The sequence below is a fragment of the Mustela erminea genome, chromosome 7 (assembly GCF_009829155.1).
Source record: "Mustela erminea isolate mMusErm1 chromosome 7, mMusErm1.Pri, whole genome shotgun sequence".
NCBI classification, from domain to species: domain Eukaryota; kingdom Metazoa; phylum Chordata; class Mammalia; order Carnivora; family Mustelidae; genus Mustela; species Mustela erminea.
In genome coordinates, this window is record NC_045620.1 from 11,572,054 (window position 1) to 11,592,456 (window position 20,403).

General features: G+C 50.6%; 1 protein-coding gene across 1 annotated transcript; it reads right to left on the bottom strand.

Annotated features, from left to right (window-relative positions):
- Positions 1-433: 433 nt before the first annotated feature.
- LOC116594840 (somatomedin-B and thrombospondin type-1 domain-containing protein-like) lies at positions 434-19,872 on the bottom strand. Its single transcript, XM_032350389.1, has 5 exons — positions 19,629-19,872; positions 10,324-10,518; positions 6,822-6,900; positions 5,234-5,410; positions 434-779 (listed from the first exon to the last, which is right to left on the bottom strand). Exons 1-5 carry the CDS (start codon positions 19,870-19,872, stop codon positions 662-664), a joined length of 813 nt encoding a protein of 270 aa, XP_032206280.1. The 3' UTR covers positions 434-661.
- Between the last annotated feature and the right edge of the window lie 531 nt (positions 19,873-20,403).

Below are 20,403 nucleotides of genomic sequence, written 5' to 3' on the forward strand. Positions count from 1 at the left end.
TCTTTATTTCTAGTTGTGATAGAACATTCCTCTCTAAACATATGTATTTAAGTACAAGCTTCCTTTTAAGGTAAATTATTTAAGTAAAAAAAAGGTAGATGTGGGGGTTCCTGGCTGACCCAGTCAGAGGAGCATGTGGCTCTTGATCTTGGGGTTGTGAGTTCGAGCCCCATGTTGGGTGTAAAGATTGTTTAAAAATAAAATGTTTAGGGACGCCTGAGTGGCTCAGTGGGTTAAGCCTCTGCCTTCAGATCAGGTCATGATCTCAGGGTCCTGGGATCAAGTCCCGCATCAGGCTCTCTGCTCGGAAGCAGGGAGCCTGCTTTCCTCTCTGTCTCTCTGCCTGCCTCTCTGCCTACTTGTCATCCCTCTCTCTCTCTGTCAAATAAAAAAAAAAAAAAAAACTTAAAAAAAAAAAAAGTAGGCATGGAGAGTTAAAAAAAAAAAAGGTGGGCGGAGTCTGCAGGTAAGGAGAACCGGAGTGGGGAAGCATTGAGCTATTTTCAGTGTCAACAGAAGGACAAGGCTTCTTCCTCCAGTCTGACATTTGCATACTTCTCCCCACTGCCTCATCCTATGGGATCCCAAGCCCTGGGGGTTTCCCTGCCAGCCAGGGAGGCTTTGGAAAGAGGGGATCTGGACAGGTAGAGGGTCACGGGTGCTAGAGGAAGACGAGGCTGTGGACCTCAGGGCAGGAACAGTCCCGGAGCTGCCTGAGCCTCATCCAGGTCCCTCGGCACCAGGGGTGGCCGGCCGCTTGCCACCGCAGCCGCTGGTTCCTGCAAAGACATGGGGCTGGCTCAATGGCACTGGGACTCTCCTGGGCTCCGGGATGTTTGCCTCTGTGTGCTCCTTCCACCGTGCAGAAAAAGCTGTCAAGTCACAGTTTATGGCTGTATTGTACAAAGCTGACCAGAACCCAAGCTGGGTTTAGAATTAGATCTTCATTATTATGATTATGATCACCGATCTTTTTTCTCCTGATTTTAAAAGAAATTAAAATTAAATCATTTTCATGAACCCAAAAGTGTGTGGGCACTGCAGCCTGATAGAGAAGTTGACCCTGAGCTGGCAGCCGAGCACGACCCCAGAGGCCAACAAAGGGCGACCCAGATCCAGCTCTTAATGTCGGGGGAGGTGACACTGTCACACCCTTGCTGGGCAAACTGGGCAAGTTGCTTATCCCCTGCGTCCCTTCTCCTCCTGCGGGAAGGCCACACAGTGGACGTGATTAAGAACACAGACTGTAGAATCAAGGACGTGCGTGACCCAACTCCGAGGAGCCTCCATTTCTACAGTGGAAAACAGAGATACCCATATCCTTCCCTTCTCTGAAGAACGGGAGGGCTCTAGGAGCTGCTTTGCGCAGAGAAAATGAAAACGATCCTCACATAAGAGCGAACCACTTCGGCAACAGGAATGAACGATCGAATGCTACAAGGAGCATTCCTTTGCTCGTGCAGAACCAAAGAAGTTGGATCCCAAAGCCATATCCTGCATCATTTTAATGATGTACAGTTTGAAAAAACAAAACAAAACAAAATTAAACTAAGATTTAGAGATAGGCTCCGAGGTGAGTAAAGCTATAAAGAAAACTCTAGAATGGATTACCATAAAAGTCAGGAAGGTGGCTTCCTGTCTGGGGAAGGGAGGGGTTGTGGCTAGGAGGGGTTTTGGAGCCTGGGGGCGCTGCCCGCTTTCTGTTCCCTGCCTGGGTGGTGACTATTTCGGGGTGTCTCTTCTCCAAACATTTGTTAACCTGTCTGTAGATGTTTTAGACAGTTCTCTGTAGGTATAATTCAAATCTTTAAAAAATATAGCACAATTTTAAAAATGCAACATAATAACTAACAATAATAGCAAACACTGATTGAGTGCCTATTACATGCCTGTTACATTCTCCGAGTCTAAGCACAGAGCTTGGCACACAGTAGGCACTTCACAAAGGAGAGTATTTAAAGCTACCGCTATTTTTGTCATCCTCATCACATACAATGGCATCAACGCCCCTTGTCTCCAAAGGGCTTGTGAGGTCTGAACGAGCGCCCCCATGTAAACCACCTACTTGCACCCAGCACACAGTAGGTGTGTGACTGTTGGCAGGTGCTCCTTCTGCTTGTCCCAGACTCACAGACACTTCTCCGGCTAAATAAACTCTCCTGAAATCCCCAACTGACAAGCTAATCCTTCCCCAGGCCCGTGCCCTTTGCATGCCCGCCCTCGCCAGCTGCCCACGGAAAGAATCCGGCTGACAGCTTGTCTCCGACCTCGCTTTGATCCCCCTCCTGCCCAGTCCTGCCTGGTGAGCTCATGCCCCAGTCAGGCCTTCCATCACCTGTTCTGTGAGCCTGGTCCCAGGCAGGGTGGGGGCGTCTGAAATAGTCCTGCCTTTGCCGTCCATGCCACCTGCCCCTGCTGGGGGGCAGGGGTTCCCGTGACCCTCATCTCAGCTTCAACAAAGTGCCATGCTTCTCATCATGGACTATTTGCATCCAAAAGAGAAACTGGACATTCAGCAGAGTTTTAAGGCCAGAAAGGCTTAGCCAAAGATGGAGGCTCTAGCTGGTGAGCTTAATAAAATAATAAAAAATATTTGGGGTCTGAGACAGGTAGGTGGGCAAGAAGCTGGAGGGGGCGGACAGAGAGGGCCTCCCTAGAGAGTACTAATACTGACTGCCGTCTACTTGTTGCATACCTACTGTGTGCCGGGGTCCTCAAATCCATGACACCCCATTTTCACAAAGTACTTAGCATTATACCCATGTCATAGGTTAGATGTGACAATGGCAGCTTCTACGACTAAGCATCTACGAGGGGTCAGGGGCTGTGCAAAGGTCTCCAGATCCTTCCAGCAGTCTGAGTGGCAGAGCCTATCAGGGTCAGGAGGCAGGCTCGCCCAGAGCCAGCAGCTATATGGGCCAAAGACAGGGTTTGAACCCAGATCTGTGCAGGCCCAATGCCTCTTGTTCAGATACGTCTGTCCTGAGAACCCCATCTGGCACTGGGATTCCCTGCTCTAGGTTTGCAGTAAGCAGGGCTGCTCCCTTTTATTTATTTTTTTTTATTTATTATTTTTTAAAGATTTTATTTATTTATTTGACAGAGAGAGATTACAAGTAGGCAGAAAGGCAGGCAGAGAGAGAGAGGAGGAAGCAGGCTCCCTGCCGAGCAGAGAGCCCGATGCGGGACTCGATCCCAGGACCCTGAGATCATGACCTGAGCCGAAGGCAGCGGCTTAACCCACCGAGCCACCCAGGCACCCAGGGCTGCTCCCTTTTAAATGGAAAGAAATTACTAACCTTGTAAATGTGAGAATAACTCCCTGGACAGACCCCAGTAGAGAGCTCTCATGTAATAATCCTGCCCTGGGAAAGCACTGTCAGGGGGAAAAGTCTAGTCTCTAGAGCTTGGCTTGGGGGTCTGATCGGTTCAGGTTCAAATCCCATTTCTGTGAAATCTTGCCCTTTGCAGTGACATGGATGGAACTAGAGGGTATTATGCTGAGCGAAATAAGTCAATCAGAGAAAGACAATTATCATATGATCTCTCTGATATGAGGAATTTGAGAGGGAGGGTGTGGGGTTGTGGGGGTAGGGAAGGAAAAAATGAAACAAGATGGGATCAGGAGGGAGACACACCATAAGAGACTCTTAATCTCACAAAACAAACTGAGGGTTGCTGGGGGCCGGGGGGGTAGGACTGGGGCGGTTGAGTTATGGACATTGGGGAAGGTATGGGCTCTAGTGAGTGCTGTGAAGTGTGTAAGCCTGAAGATTCACAGGCCTGTACCCCTGGGGCAAATAATACATTCTATGTTAATAAAAATAATTTAAAAAGAAAGAAAAATCCCACTTCTGCCACCTGCTGGGTGCGTGACCCTGGGCATCTCTTTTTTGCTTCTCCATCTCCGCATCTGGAGAAAGAGGATCCTAACAGCATTCCCTTTGCATTCTTGGAATGTTTCAATGGCATCATGTGTGTTAACGATGCCACTCCACTTCCTTCTGCATGCCCCCTTGTTCACTCCACTCTGGTCACAATGGTGACTACTCCCACCTCAGGGCCTTTGCACTTGCCGTTCCTTCTGCCTGGAAGGCCTTCCCCCCAGTTATCCACATGGCTACCTCCCTCATTTCCTTCAGATTCCTGTTCAAATGTCACCTTCTTCATGTCACTTTCCTTGAAAAAAAAAAAAACAAAATCCCAGCCCCGATCTTGCCTTCTTTCCCTAACACTTACCTCGCATCTGACAAATTACAGATGTATTTGCCTAATGTCTGTCTCCATACAGCAGGATGTTGTTTCCATAAGAGGAGGGACTACAACTGCTTTGTTCGTTGTCTCTCCCCAGCGCCCAACACATTGCCTGGCACGTGCTCAATAGTAAGTGCTTGACAAATATTTATTGAATGAATGGATTTTTTAAAAAAGGACCTTAAAGGGGCGCCTGGGTGGCTCAGTGGGCTAAAGCCTCTGCCTTCGGCTCAGGTCATGATCTCAGGGTCCTGGGATCGAGCCCCACATCGGGCTCTCTGCTCGGCAGGGACCCTGCTTCTTCCCTCTCTCTCTGCCTGTCTCTCTGCCTACTTGTGATCTCTTTCTATCAAATAAATAAATAAAATATTTAAAAAAAAAAAAGGAACTTAGAATCAAGCTCGGCACATCATAAGCACTCAGTAAATGCTGGCTACCATGATCGTTAGTATATTAACTATTTTCTGAGACACGTGCCCTTGAGGCAAGCAGTCTAAGAAGCTGATGTAAGGCAAATCTGGGTCAAATCCTGCTGTGTGATCTTGACTAAATCACACTGCCTATCTGAGCCTTGGTTTCCCCACCTATAAAGTGAGGGTAGCCAAAGCTGGCTTTTAAGGTTTCAGTAATAATACCAGCTCCCTTTTCCATGTGTTCTTTCTGGATGTCAACAACGACGCTGTCTCTTCAATTTGCATGATTTCCCCTAACCTTCACCCTTGCCCCAGCGGAAGCCCCTCTTATTAGCTGCATCTTCAGCTGAAGCAACTGGAGTTCAGAGAAGCTATGAGATTGCCCAGGGTCACACAGCGGGAGAGGCAGGAGCTGCTCCTTCTGGGACACTGGGGCCCGGACCCTCATGGGCCCCACTCCTGCCAGAAGTCAACATCTGACTGCTACGGCACCTTTGTCCCTCAGATAGCAGAGACGCCCAGGGCTCTACAATCCCACTTCCGCAGGCCCAAGGTCTAGGGCTTACCCTCCTGTCCCGGCGCCAGCTCCGTAGCAGCGCCGGCTCCTGGCGTCCTGGGCAGGCCACTCACACCTCACACAGATCATGTGGCCCTGGGTCAGGTACCTTGTCCACTGGGCGTGAGGCGCCTTCACCTGTCGGCAGCTCCCTGGAACGGGCCCCAGCTGGAACTGAACACAGTACCTGCAGCCACACAGGGAGATACCACCCGAAGCACCTGTGAGCATTTATGGAGCACCTACTGCATACTTAGCCTTCTGTAGGCCCAGCTTGGCACAATTTCTGCCTGAGAATAGAAACCTTTTGCGTGGCACTCTTCATCAACAGGTCACATATGACAAGAGACTTGGCTCAAGTCTTTAAAACTAACATCATGGCCGAGCGCCATGGCTCAGTTGGTTAAGCATCTACCTTCAGCTCAAGTCATGATCTCAGGGTCCTGGAATCGAGTCCTGCATTGGACTCCCTGCTCCATGGGGAGTCTGCTTCTACCCCTGCCCCTACTCTGCCCCTCCGTGTTTATGCACTCACTCTCACTTAAATAAATAAAATCTTTTAAAAAATAAAAAAATTAAAAAAAAATAAAATAAAACTAACATCATGGAGAACTTCCCTGCGTCAAGTCTTGTCTAAGCATCCAATCCAAAAGACGGGGTGTTTTATTTCTCAGTCTGTGTTCCAGTGTCATGCCAGCCCCAGAAGGGCAGGAACTCCTGTTTGTTCTGGTCACTGTCACATCCAGCTCCTAGAAGAGTCTCCCACTCATAAAAATGCACTGAATGAACCATTTAATACAGAAACCTGGAGAGGTAGGTGTTGCCCCACTTTACAGATTAGGAAACTAAGCATCAGAGAGAGAGAACTCGCCTGGAGTCACACAGCTACTAAGTGGCGGTGCCTAAAATGGAACCACCTAAACCCAAAAAAGCCCCAAGTGACACTCCGAAGCGCGCCACGGCATTCTAGAACAGATCCGATTTTACAGAAAAGATGTGTCGTGAGAAGTATTTAAAAGGGCAGTTCCCCATTCTGGACGATCTGAAATAAGAGCCAATTACAATTTTACTTCTATCCAACTTTTTCTACAATAAGCAGTCGACGCCACCCCCGCCCCCATCCTGCCGGAAGAGACGCAGCCGGTCAAGGACTCCGGGGAGACTCGGCGTGGGGCTGCTGCCCCCTGGTGGCTGCGGCCTCGGGGAGGCCCGCGGAGCCGACCCTTCGCCAGGACAAGCCCGAGCTGCCCCCAGCCCCTTCCTCTCTGAGCTGCAATTCCTGCCCTCACCCTAGGAACACCCTACAAGTATTTCTGTCCTTTCTTGTTCTTCGCTGTAGCCCCAAGGCCTAGCCCAGTGCCTGACATATAACAGGCGTCCAATAAACGAGCAGTGAAGGAATGAACCAGTGAATGAAGGAAGGAAGGAATGGAGTTGAACGGAGACCAAATATTAAGGGCTTCAAATGTCACAGGACGAGAAATGGGGAGACACGGATGCCACCAAAGTAAGAGACAGAGAGACATGACAGCAATTTAATCCAAGGAGAAGCGTTCACCAAGATTAGCTTGACTTTGGGTCCATTCGCAGCAACTTACCCTGCTGTCTCCTGCTTCTTGGGGACCCCTCGCTTTTTCCGCTCCTTCCCGTAGCTGTCAGTGGTTATCAGAGCAGGGACTGTGGACCAAAGAGAAAAGAGAATTAGGTGACCCAGCACCCTCTAGGCTACGACACCACAGGAAACAGGGTTAGGTCTTGCTGGTGTTCGAGCTCTTTGTATGGCAGCCCAAAGGAGAATGCGGGGTCTTGCCCTAAGGGTCCTCACTAGTCCTCTTTATGTGATGCTGGAAAGCAGGGTGAGACTGAGCTCTGCCACTCAGGGCCTAGCACAGAGGTTGCACAGTGGGTCTCAAAAAAAGTTTTTCAACTGAATAATTTATTTTTTTAAAGATTTTATTTATTGGGGCACCTGGGTGGCTCTGTGGGTTAAAGCCTCTGCCTTTGGCTCAGGTCATGATTCCAGGGTCCTGGGATGGAGTCCCGCACCAGGCTCTACACTCAGCGGGGAGCCTGCTTCCTTTCCTTTCTCTCTGCCTGCGTCTCTGCCTACTTGTGATCTCCGTCTGTCCAATGAATAAATAAAATCTTTGAAAAAAAATTTTTAAAAATAAAGATTTTATTTATTTATTTATTTATTTGAGAGAAAGAGAACACATGCATATGAGTAGGGGACAGGCAGAGGGAAATGGAGAGAATCCTCAAGCAGACTCCCTGCTGAGTGTTGAGCCCAGCTCAGGTCTCAGTGTTACTACCAGAGATCATGACCTGAACTGAAATCAGAAGTCAAACGCTCAGCCGACTGAGCCACCCAGGTGTCCCCCAAATGAATGATTCTGATGAATGAATAAGTGAGTAAAAAGAGTGGATAAAACTTCATAGCTGAGTGAATTGAGGAAGAAGAAAGAAAGAAAGAGAGAGAGAGAGAGATGGGGAGGGTGGAGAAAAGCAGAGAGAGAGAGATGATTGGCGCAAGAGCTGATGAGTGGAAAGAAGGATGGACAGAGAGAGGACAGGTGGACGGAGGGATGAACGGATCAAAGAAATAGACGGACCAAAAGATGCACAGGTGTGTGGATGGATGGAAGAAAGGAGGTACAGAAGGATGGATGGATAAATGAATTAATAAATGAATTAATAACTAATAAAATAATCAACATTTTGTTGGGCCAACTTCCAAGTCTCTTGTCCCAAGAGAACAAAGAAGAGGAGAACAAGAAGTCGGTCCAGAAGAGAACAGAGATTCCTCGGGACAATAAAGAAGCCAAAGGACATCCCTACCTCTCCCCATTCCCCGAGTGATGGAGCTGAATCAAAGATTTGCTATTGAATTAATGCTTGTGACCTAGATGAGGGCCACACCAGGGCATTCCAGGCCCCTCCTCCCTGCTGTTGCCGTAGAGACTGTGTTTGGTCTTTGTCGTCGCACACTTAATACACAATTTCCCTTCCCTCCTCCCTTCCAGCATGCACAGTGCTTCTTTTGGTGCAGCCTACAGTGAGGAGAGTCCAGAAAACCCCAGGTTCCAGCTCTCCCTCTTACATCTGATTGGTCCTGGTCAAGTCACTACACCTTTCTGAGCCTCAGCCTCCGGATAGTATTAGACCGTATCCATACAGTTATGATCAGAGCTAAATAAGGTGATTTACAACCAGCCATGCCTCCTAGGCAAGTTTTGTGCCTTCTTGAGTTTGGGGTTCCCGTTCTGTAAAATAGGAATAATAACATTGGCCTCACAGAGTCAAGGAATGTGGCAAAGTGGCTGGAACCCAGTAGGGGCACTCGGGATGGTCTTCCAGAAAACTGACGTCCATGCGGGAAATGAGCCAGGCAAGGCCAGATGTGGTGGCACGGGAAAGGGAGAAGGATTTCTGTCATTCCCTCTTCCATCACCCTAGTCTAGCCGCCATCCTCCCTCGCTTACAGCCCTGCAGTCACTTCGTCCCTGGGTTCCCGGCTGCCCTCTGACCCATTTCAGTCAGCTGCCCTCACAACAGTCAAATTATCCTTTAAAACTTAGGCAGAGGGGTCCCTGGGTGGCTCATGGCTTAAGCCTCTGCCTTCGGCTCAAGTCATGATCTCAGGGTCCTGGGATCGAGCCCCGCATCGGGCTCTCTGCTCAGCAGGGAGCCTGCTTCCTCCTCTCTCTCTGCCTGCCTCTCTGCCTACTTGTGATCTCTGTCTGTCAAATAAATAAATAAAATCTTTAAAATAAATTAATTAATTAAATAAAACTTAGGCAGAGGGGGAAAAAACCAGAAAACAACAACTTAGGCAGGGGGAGGAAGGAGATGAGGACCCAGGAGCCAAGAGCACTGAGCTTAAGGACGTGATGAGGAGCTTGGGTTTTGCCCTCAGGGCGCTGGGTAGCTGCTGGGAAATTGAAAGCAGAAGGGCGACACCACGGTAAGATTCGCTGTAGAACGACCTTCCTTCCCACCAGGCTACAGTTTGGGGAGAGATTGGAAGGGGACCATTTAGCCCTTTTGCTTGTTCTTCTAGCCCCTCAGGAAAACCACTTGCACTGTGTTGGTCAATTTCTTTTTCTTTCTTTCTTTTTTTTTTCCTTTTCTTTCTTTCTTTTATTTATTTGTCGAGAGAGAGCACAAGCAGGGGGAGCAGCAGGCAGAGGGGGAAGCTGGCTCCCCGAAGAGCAAGGAGCCTGATGCGGAACTTGATCCCAGGACTGTGGGATCATGACCTGAGGTGAAGGCGGATGCTTAACTGACTGAGCCACCCAGGCATCTGGCCTTGTCAGTTTCTTCTGTATAATGGGCATCACCTGTTTTTTGTAGTGCTATATAGAAGCCCTTCGTCAGGGTATGCATGTAGCCCGCATCTACAGTTCTGCCTGCCTTACATCCATTCCCCCCAGTTATCCTTTGAAAAATGCCTGTCCCTATCCTCATTCAGGTGGGGCTGACCACACCCCCAGCTGCAAAGGGAGCACGCGTCCTGGCCTGGCCCATTAGGATAGTCCATCACTCTAGCCTTACTGATTGGCTTAGCAGTAGATACATGCCCAAGTAAAGCCAATGAGACTTTGTCCTAGGACATTGGCTAAAACTATGGGTTTTATGGCTAAAACTTTCTTTCAGCCACTGGACTAGTTGGAGAAAAGACCGGTACTACCAAAGATCATAAGAGGGGGAGATGCTGCTTGAGAATGAGGTCAACTGGGGGAAAACAGAGATAAGAGATGGAAAGAGATTCCTGGAACTGTTGCTTGAGTTCCTGGATCCAGCCATGCCTGAATGGAGCCCCTAGAGTTTTAGTTCCATGAGCCACACATTCTTGCTTAGGTCAGTTTAACCTGGGTTTCCTATCATCTGTATACAAACCAAGTCCTGACTGATTTACACCAGAAAAAAGATAGGAGATGCCCAGAGAAAGTCAGCGTTTCTTCCCTCATTCATAAGGTTAGAAGGGCAAATCAAGGTAAAAGAAGATAAATCAGACCCCACACTCATGGAGGGCTCTCAAGTCCAGCCAGGGAGTTCCCAATGACAGCTGACCTACCCCCAGTGGGCACTCCAACTCACTTAAAGACTGTTGGCACTCCACTCCCTGGCGGCTCCGGTAATCCACACACCCAGCCCGCTCTTCCAGCGGGGGGCAAGGAGCACCCCCGTTCCTCGGCTCCTGCAGGACACGCCTCTGGCGGACGCGATAGGAGATCTGGCAGGGTTTGACACAGCAACTCCAGCCACTCCACTCTGCCACAACACAGGAGACCACTGGAAGAGAAGGCGGTGTGGGGGAGGGGTGTATGGTCTCCAAGGTCATGGAATTTGGCAGGCCAGCAGCCAGGTCTTCACCTTCCCCACAAGCCAGACACCCCCCCACCGCCTGCCTAAATACCGCATGAGTGCCAGAACTCTTGCAAACCTGAGTTCATGCCTTGCTTGAAAGCTTCTCTATGACAACGGTTTATACGTCTAATGGAAACCTCGAATTCCATGTTTTATTTACCCGTGATTCATTGCCGACCATTTGGGTTGTTTCCATCACTCATTCCTCCAACAAACATCTCCCGAGGTTTTTTTTGTTTTTTTTTTAAGATTTTATTTATTCGATAGACAGAAACACAGCAAGAGAGGGAACACAAGCAGGGGGAGCGGAAGAGGGAGAAGCAGGCTTCCCCCGAGCAGGGAGCCTGATGCGGGGGTCGATCCCAGGACCCTGGGATCATGACCTGAGCCGAAGGCAGACGCTTAAAGACTGAGCCAATCAGGCGCCCCTATTTCCTGAGCTCTTAAGTGGCACCCGATCTCAACTCTCCATGCTTCAGTTTCTTCTTTTGTCACACAGGAATAAGAACAGTATTCATCGGATAGGGTGGCCTCAAGGATTCAGAGAGCTATGAGCGTAAAGATTTGCTCCTGGCACACAGCAAGTGCTCAGCAAACACCATATTCTACAGTGGTGAAATGAACCACAGGGGTGCAACCAGCAGCATGGAGTGGAGAGAAGCCCCTTGCAGAAGCTGTTTCTGGTGTGACAGTATCACTACAGTCTTAGAACCTGCAAAACAGGGACACCTGAGTGGCTCAGTCAGTTGAGCATCTGCCTTACTCAGGTCATGATCCCAGGCTCCTGGGATCGAGTCCTGAGTCCAGCTCCTTGATCAGCGGGGAGCCTGCTTCTCCCTCTGCCTGCTGTTCCCTCTGCTTGACAAATAAATAAATAAAATCTTCAATAAAAAGAACCTGCAAAACAGTGCTATACAGTGTTTAAGAATTCATACAGTTCTGATATGTAGGAAAAAATATACGGTCGGTGCTCCTGGTTCACAGATTCTGCGCTTGCCCATTCGCCTCTAGTTAAAAATAGATTTGTAACCCCCAAATCAGTACCCGAGGTGATCTGGCAGTCATTCACGGACATGTGCAGAGTAGCAAAAACTTTTAAGTCACCCGGCGTGCACGTTCCCAGCTGAGGTTGAACAGCCCGACCTGCCTCCCTAGACAGAGGCTGCAGGCGGCAGGTGAAACACCAAAAGACCGAGCTCCACGGCCAAGTTCAACCAGGTCTGAACCCCAGCCCCGGCCCCTGGTAGTGGGGCGGCTTCGGGCCAGCCACTTCACACATCCAAACCTTGTTTTTCTCTTTTGTGAAACGAAGAAAATAAAATCTACCAAAATGAGTTGTTTTAGGATTTAAGATTATGACGTATGTGACATCGGGGCGTACTCATTTCCCTTCGGAGCGATGGCTCCGAATTCCTTAAATCAGTGTTTGCTGTGATTTCATGGAACCTAACTATTGTGAATCATGAGGACAGGCTCTCTCTCTCTCACTGTCTCTCTCCATCTCTCTCTCTCTCTATATATATATACACACACACACACACACACACATCAATTGTATATATTTATGTATGTAAACACATGCAGACATGAGCATGGGAATTGTAAGTACCAACTTCAGCAGAGTAGTTACCTCTGAGAGAAGGAAAGAGGGCTACTGGGGTTGGGGGAGAGGAACGCAGAAGGACCAGGGGCATTCCTCAAAGTTTCCTTGGGAGCTTTCCGTATTAGTCTCTCTACACCGGAGTCTGTCTGAAATAGCTCTCACACTAGAAGAAGGGAGATGCTGGGTGTCCATGTCCTTGAGATGCTCATGTGCCTACCACAGCTGAGGGCCTAGTGGGGAGGTATTTTCTGATGATGGAGCCCCTGGGACCTCCAGCATCTTCATCCTCGTCCACAGTCCCAGATCAGCACTGGACCGAGCCAGAGAAGGCCATCAAACCGGAACACAGGATCTGAGGACTTTACCAGCATTTCTACAGATGTGCCAGCAAGCCAAGGGTCTCACACACACACGTGCACGCACACACGTTCACACACGCTCACACACATCAAGGCAGCTACTGTAGTCAGAATTCATTCACTCGCTCCACAGGTTATTTACCAAGGGTCTGCTGTGAGCCAGGCACTGTCCCGGGTGCTGGAAACACAGAAAGAAAGAGAAAGTCTGTCCTCATGACAGACTCATAGCACTGATCAGCTATGAACATGGCCCCGTTCAGCAACACAAAAATGTGGGGAGAAAAGAAGTGTGCATCCTTGAACTGATGGAATGAGGTTATTGTGTTACAAAAACAGACAGCCTTGCTTCTGACACCTCAGGAAGCCACAGACTTCCTGCATGGATCTCAGCTCTTAGCAGAGTTGAAATGCTCAGAGAAAGGAGGGAGGGGGGTGGGGAATAAAGTCTGCCGAGCTCACAATCATTGATTACTTTCACCACCTACCTAATAATGGCATGAATTATGTCACTGCTGCTGGACCAGGCAAACCACATATTGACCTCCCGTGGTCCTCACGACAATCTTAGAAGGTTGTGCTCTCCCAGGTCCTTCTCTGTCCTCTGCCCTTGGGAAACCTGCGCATCACAGAGGCTCCCTAGCCTGTAGCTGCCAGTTGGGTTCAGGCAACAGGGGAGGGGGCACACCAGCAGGGAGAAGAGTGCAGCCCAGGCCCCCAGATCCCCCACCCCTGCCTCAGCCTTGCTTCTGGATGGGGGGAGCCTCAGCCATGGATCCTGCTCTCAAGAGACTCCTAAAGACCATTTCTTCCTTCTCCCGGGCCCTCACCTTTGTGAATAGAGCCCTCATCAAATTCTCTTCCATTCAACTGTTTTGGGCGTACCATCTGTCGCTTGCCAGGACCCTGGCTCCAAATGTATTTGCACTATTGTCAAATCCATCTCGCAGGGAAGGCAAGTGGGGCTTAAGGGGGTGGAATGTCAGCCGAGGCAAGGCGTTGGCGTCAGACAAACGTGGATTCCAACTGCAGTCTCACAGGATTGGTGCAGGGAGAAATGAGAAGCACTGAGCAGATCGCAAATGTTCAATACAACAGGGGTCTTGATGCATCTATTCAAAAGCTCTTTAGGGCCTACTATGTGCTAAGCACTGGCCTGGGTGCTGGGAACACAGAGGAGCAAAGCAAAAAAAGCCCTGCCCTCAAACAGCTGACACTCTGCAGGGGAAACAGACAATAAACACTACATTATTTCATTACAGTGATTGACGTCCTGACAGCAAAGCGAAATAAGAGGGACAGTGGTGGGGTGATTAGACACGTATAGATGGAGGAGCCACAGATGGCTCCCATGACAGAGGACATCTGAGGAGGTGAGGGAAGGGGCTGGGGAGGCATCTGGGAGGAAAGTGTTCCAGGCAGAGGAAACCGGCAGTGCAAAGGTCCTGCGGCAGATCAAGCCTAGATGCCAAAGGGACAGTGAGGAATACAGTGTGGCAGGAGCAAACACACAGAAGGAGCGAGGTAGGAGGGGGTGTTAGAGAGGGGGGGAACAGTGACAGCTTCCAGGGCTCTGAGGACTACTGGAAGGAATCTGGATCTTATTCTAATCATGAAGAACAGTCATTGCCAGTCTCTGAGCAGAGGAGTGACGACATCATCACATTTCAGGTTGGAACGGGATGTCTCTGGCTGCTGGAGGGGGGTGAGGGCAGAAACAGGGGACCTGCCGGAACACTAATGCAGGTGTGCAGAAGGGAGAGGATCTTCTACCGTAGAAGGAGCTGCTAGAGAAAGTGAGTTCTGTGTCACTGGAAGTGTTCGCAGGGTTTCCTGCGAACCAGCACCTGGCAGGGAGAGTGCAGATCACACTCAGGCCCTGCCTTGGCAGCTGGACCCAGGCGAAGCACCAACGTCCCACCATGAGCCTCTGCCCTGCCCTGCCGGACCCCCCAAGCAGGTGAGAGATTTTGCAGAAAATTAAGCAGACGCCACCTTACAAATATTCTTTCCATGTTGCTGGCACCTGTGAAGTCCCCAAGGAGGATGCACACATGACACTCCTAGGGAAATGTCCTCACACTTCACCTGGGCCTGGGGTCATGACCTCAATACACTCATGGGATTATTTGTATCTCATCAGCCTCCCCCAGTAGAATGTCAGCTCCATGGAAGCAAGGTCCTTGTTCCTTGCTGAATCCCAGCGCCAAGCACAGTTCCTGGCACACAGGGACTCGGTGAGTAATAAATGAGCAAAGCAAGTCTTGCCTTAGCAACAAAAGAAATGTGACCGCAGGTTAGCGTTGCAAAAAGGCACCACAAGATGGCAGTGTTTCTCAAAACAAAGGCCACCCCACTCTTTCAGAGTAAAGGAGAAATTCTAGCTTATCAGTGTTGCTTAAAAAGAGGGGTGGGGATGGTTTAAGGTTGCTCCCCCCGCCCTGGAGATCCGGATAACATTGTGCCATCTGAGCCTGCTGGAGCCAGACCGAACTTCCCACAGTTCCCTTAGACCCCCTGCCCCTACTCGCACAGCCCCAAGCTTCTGGGGAAAAGGGTTTCTGGATGATTCAAACCCCACCTTCTTCTCTGAACTTCATTGCCCAGCCGCCTGACTGTCCATCCTTCTCACTGCCCACCAAAAAGAATTTTCTGGAATGCAGTTCTAGCTCCAGCCTGTTGCCTGAAATCCTTTGGTGTTTCCTGTCTCCTATTGAGGTGGTTCATAAAAGGTCTTTTTTGATAGTGGATCAGAGAGATCCCCAAGCCTAGTAGCTGAAAGTCTTAAGTGTTCCTGCAATATATCCACAGTCACTCCCTCCCTCCTCCTCCCATTTACTATCTCAGCACGCTTTCACTTGAATTCCTTCAAATGCACGTTCTCCCACAGCTCACCTTTGGCCAGCGATCATTTTTTTTTTTAAGATTTTATTTATTTATTTGACAGAGATCACAAGTAGGCAGAGAGGCAGGGAGAGAGAGGAGGAAGCAGGCTCTCGGCAGAGCAGAGAGCCCGATGCGAGGCTCGATCCCAGGACCCCAAGATCATGACCTGAGCCGAAGGCAGAGGCTTTAACCCACTGAGACACCCAGGCGCCCCACCAGCGATCATTTTTGCCCATCCCTGCCTCCCTACCCTCAACTTCTGGTCAAACCATCTCACGTTTTCTTTTGAGGAACCAACCCTCCCCACTCTCCATCTACCTGATGTGGATAGGGCTGACCTCACTCTCTTTCTTACGATGCAGTATGCGACCCAGGCACGGCCAACTGCGTGTTCCTTCTCTCTAGGCACGGAGATTGATTGGATCAGGGATGAGCAGGTGACTCAATGGGGCCCTAACAGAACCATCCCTCGGATTTGGGCTGGAACAACTGGGACAAGGATGTTTGCATTTCACTAGGTACACCAGTTTGGAGTGAGGTACTCTTTGCCACCACTTGGTGACAGTATGCCTGAAAGTGAAGCTAACACAAGCAGAGCTGAAAAGGGGAAAGGACAGAATCCTGATGACATCCTTGGAGTCCTTGGATCCAGCTCTGCTTGAAGCCAAAACCCATCGAGTGTTTCCCGGTTACCGGAGCCAAGAAGCCCCCTTGCTCATTTATCAGTATGAACGGTACCACAACCCTAAGAGCATTGATTAGTACAGTGAAGACATGAGTGCATGAAGGAGGACATTGATCCTTACAGGGTTGGAAGGAGAATTAAAGAGGAGAAAATAGATGAACACAGTTGGTAAAGAACATGGAAAACGTGAAACCGGCTTCTATCCTTCAAGGCTTTACTAATAGCTGCAGCCCCGCCCCCTCCCTGTCTGCCCTCCATCCTCACCAGTCACGGCTAAAGCTCACCTTGCTCTGACTGAAATTCCGTATTTCTTTCATAGCTACCCTGTCTTCCAAAAGAAACAGACTGGAAGGGAACCAGAGCTCCATCTTTCTAGCCCCGGCTGCTTCTAGGTGGGCTGGGCACACAGCAGGTGACCCCTAGGGCCCTGAGCTGGATGTGGGAAATGTCAAGGGCTCCTCTTCCACCTGTACGGCCCAGCCTCCCTCTGCCAACACGCCGCAGTCCCTCCCGAGCAACCATATAATAGACTGCTGGGTCCCAATCCCTGATTCGCCGCTTCATAGCTGTGCGGCTCAGAGCAGGGCGCTCCCTCTCTGGGTTTCTGTTCTTCATCTGTAAAATGGACGTGACAATACCATCTATTCTATAGGACAGTTTGGGGGCTTAAAGGAGATAATTTATTTAAAGCGCTTACGACAGTACCTCGCTGGCACTTGGTGTTTCCTCAATAAATGTTCGGGGGATCTTAGTCATCCTCAACATCTCTGCCTGCCCTAATCAATGACTGAAGTCCGTAAATTCCAACTCCTGTTTCATGAATACACATACACGCAGGGCACCTGGGTGGCTCAGTCAGTTGAGTGTCCGACTCCCGATTTCCGCTCAGGTCACGATCTCCGGGTCATGGGATCCAGCCCCGTGCTGGGCCATGTTCCGCACGGAGTCTGCTTGTGCCTTTCCCTCTGTTCCCCCCACCTTTCTCTTGCTCTCTCTCTCAAAGAAAGAAAGAAAGAAATTTTTCTTCAAAAAGAGGAAACACACATTCTTTTCTCCTCCTTACCTTTTGCCTCCTGACCGGTCCCCATGTCCCCTCCTGCCCTGCTCCGCTGGGTGGTGGGAAAGTGAACGTCTCCTCCACCCAGCCCAGATGGAAGGACAGATCCCAGGCCTGCTGTCTTTTGGTTGCCTTCCCAAAGGAGCAAAACAAAGAGGAAGCCAAAGTTTTGAAGCTCCTGGCTCCATGAGCCCAAGTCCTTTATGCAAAGGAAGACAACGGAGAGCTGATAACATCATGTGATTCTGTGGGTGTGGGTCAGACTGTGGGAAGGTGGACCGATCCCTCTGCCTGGTCCTCTTCCTGGGGTCCCCCACTCCTGGGCTGTGGCAGGGGAGCTCCGAGGGTACAGCGAAACCAGGGATGTCAGACCCAAACTCTGAATGACCCCAAGGCTGCACACGGTTTCTGAGAAAGCAGATGAGGACAAAAGCTGTCCCCAAACAGTCCTTTAGCAAATTTAATCTAGGGGAGCCTCATTTGCTGTGATTTAGGAACACACCGCACCCCAAAATAGTTTTCCCCCTCGCTGTTGCCTGATCGTCTATTGTTTGCCATTCAGCCTTGGGGGAAGCTAGCGCTGGGAGCTAGAAGACACAGCATCAGATCCAGATCCAAAACCTGCTGGATCACCTTGGCTGGCCAAAATCTTCACTGCGCTAGACTTTTCTCCCCTGCCGAACCCCAGCATGCTGGGAGAAAGTCAGATTTGATGAGACACCCAGTGCAGCCCATGGGCACAGAGTGGATGGGTAGGTGATCAATAAACATCAGGTCCCTTCAATTTTGAATTTTTTTTAGAATTTTATTTATTTATTTGACAGAGATCACAAGTAGGCAGAGAGGCAGGCAGAGAGAGAGGGGGAAGCAGGCTCCCCGCTGAGCAGAGAGCCCGATGTAGGGCTCGATCCCAGGACCCCGAGATCATGACCCGAGCCGAAGGCAGAGGCATTAACCCACTGAGCCACCCAATTTTGAATTTTTTTAAAATTGTCCTCTCTTTGAAATGCAAATTCCTGGAGGAAGCCCCACTGATGTCTCAGGAAGAGTTCATTGACTTTTCTCCCTGACAAAGGCAAGTTGGATCACAGGGTGTCATGATTTAGATTTTTGTCCCCAGTGGACCTGAAAATTTACTTCTGGAATATAAAAAGGGTAGAGTCCTCCCACTTACAGACTCAAAAGCAGCCTCTTGGGGGGCGCCTGAGTGGCTCAGTGGGTTAAAGCCTCTGCCTTGGGCTCAGGTTATGGTCCCAGGGTCCTGCATTCGATGGAGCCCCTTATCAGGCTCTCTGCTCAGCAGGGAGCCTGCTTCTCTCCCCCCCACACACCCCTTGCCTGCCTCCCTGCCTACTTATGATCTCTGTCAAATAAATAAGTAAATAAAATCTTTTAAAAAAAAAAAAAAAGGCAGCCTCTTGGACATCTGTCTGGCTCTGTCAGTGGAGCGCCCCTCCAGCAACCCCCCCATCCTTGCCCTAGTCCGGCTTGCCAAGTAAAATACAGGATGCCCACTTAGATTGGAATTTCAGGAAAGCAATCAATTTTTTTTTAATTTTTAAAAATATTTATTTATTTATTTGAGACTGAGAGAAAGAGAGAACCCAGGCTGGGTGAGGATAGAGGGAGAGGGAGAGGAGGCTCCCCGCTGAGCAGAGGGCCCAGTGTGGGGCTCGATCCCAGGACCCTGGGATCATGACCTGAGCTGAAGACAGAGTCCTTAACCCACTGAGCCACCCAGGCACCCCCAATCAATTTTTAACATAAAAATGGCCCATGCAATATTTAGGATATATTTAGACTAAAAAATACTACTTACCTAAAATTTGAGTCTAACTGGGCAACCTGCATTTCTATTTGCTAAATCTGGCAGCCCCAGTCCCACGCAAGCGCTCTCGTGTCCCTCGCACCCCTTGACGCTTCCCCAGCCCCCGGGACCGCCTACGCGCCCTCCTCCCTCGTACTCCTCCGTGCCCCAGGCGCCCTCCTTACAGGGTGCGCCCCTCCTCCCTTGCACCCCTCTTTGCCCCCACGCGCCCATTTCCGTTCAGTGCCCTGCATCCCGCACCCGTGCTTGGCAAGCTCCCTTCTTCCACGAGCCCCCCACCCTCGTGCCGCCCTCCTAGACCTGAGCGCAGTTCCCGTGCCCCCTTCTCCCAAACACCCCTCAAGTCTCCACGCGTGCTTCTCCATTCTGCCCCCCGAGACTCGCGCGCCCCTGTCCACGACCCACGCATCCTTGTCTGCCGGCACCTCCACAGCCCACTCTCATGCGTTGTGTCCTGCGCGTACAAGACCCTCCTTGCTCGCGCCCCTGCACGCCCAGAACCCCTCGGAGGGCGGCTTCCTTCCTTCATCCGCCGCGCCCCCAGACTCCCGAGCCACGGGTGCCCAGAGCTCCCCCTCCCGCCGCCTTCCCGCCCTGCTCCTCCTGCCCCGGGGGCGCACCTGGGCAGACCCGCGCGTAGTCGGGGCAGCAGTCCCGCACCGCGCCACACGCCTGGTCGCAGAAGCAGCGCGGGGGCCCGTGGGCGACGCAGGTCGGATCACGGCCCAGACAGCAGCGACCCAGCGCCGCGCAGCCCTGCCCAGGCCATAGCGCGCCCGACGGTCTCCGGGCCCAGGACACCTCAGCCACCACCGCCAGGGCGAGCGCCAGCGGCAGGATCCGCGCCGCGCTGCGCAAGGCCATGGCCGGGCTCAGGCTGGGGACCCGATGGACGCCGATGGGACCGACCCTACCTGTCCCGCCCCGTACTGGGGCGGAGGCTACCGGGCAGACCCTCCCCAGACCCACCTCCTACCTGTCACGGAGCTGCTGTCCACCGGCCCCCATTCGTCCTATCCGAACTTTGCACCTCTAGGGGAACCAAGACAACGGTAATAATGACCGCAACAAATTTGCAGGGTGCCCCCCTGCCCCCAGGTTCCAGGGAGATGGAGGAAATATGGAGGTTCATCAAAGCACTGTACTATAATAGATAACAATAGAACTGCAGGTTGTTATAGTAATAACAGGAATAGCCACTGGTCATAATCATAACAGCAACAATACCAACAAGAGTTACCACTATTATTAAAATAGTAATAGCCAGAATAATGGCCAGGAAAGGATCCTAGGAGCCAAGATGTGTACAAGGCTCTAGGTGCATCTTGAGTCCCTTGGATATACCTTCATTCTTTGCTATATCCCTAACACTTTAATCATTATTTCCTCAATATT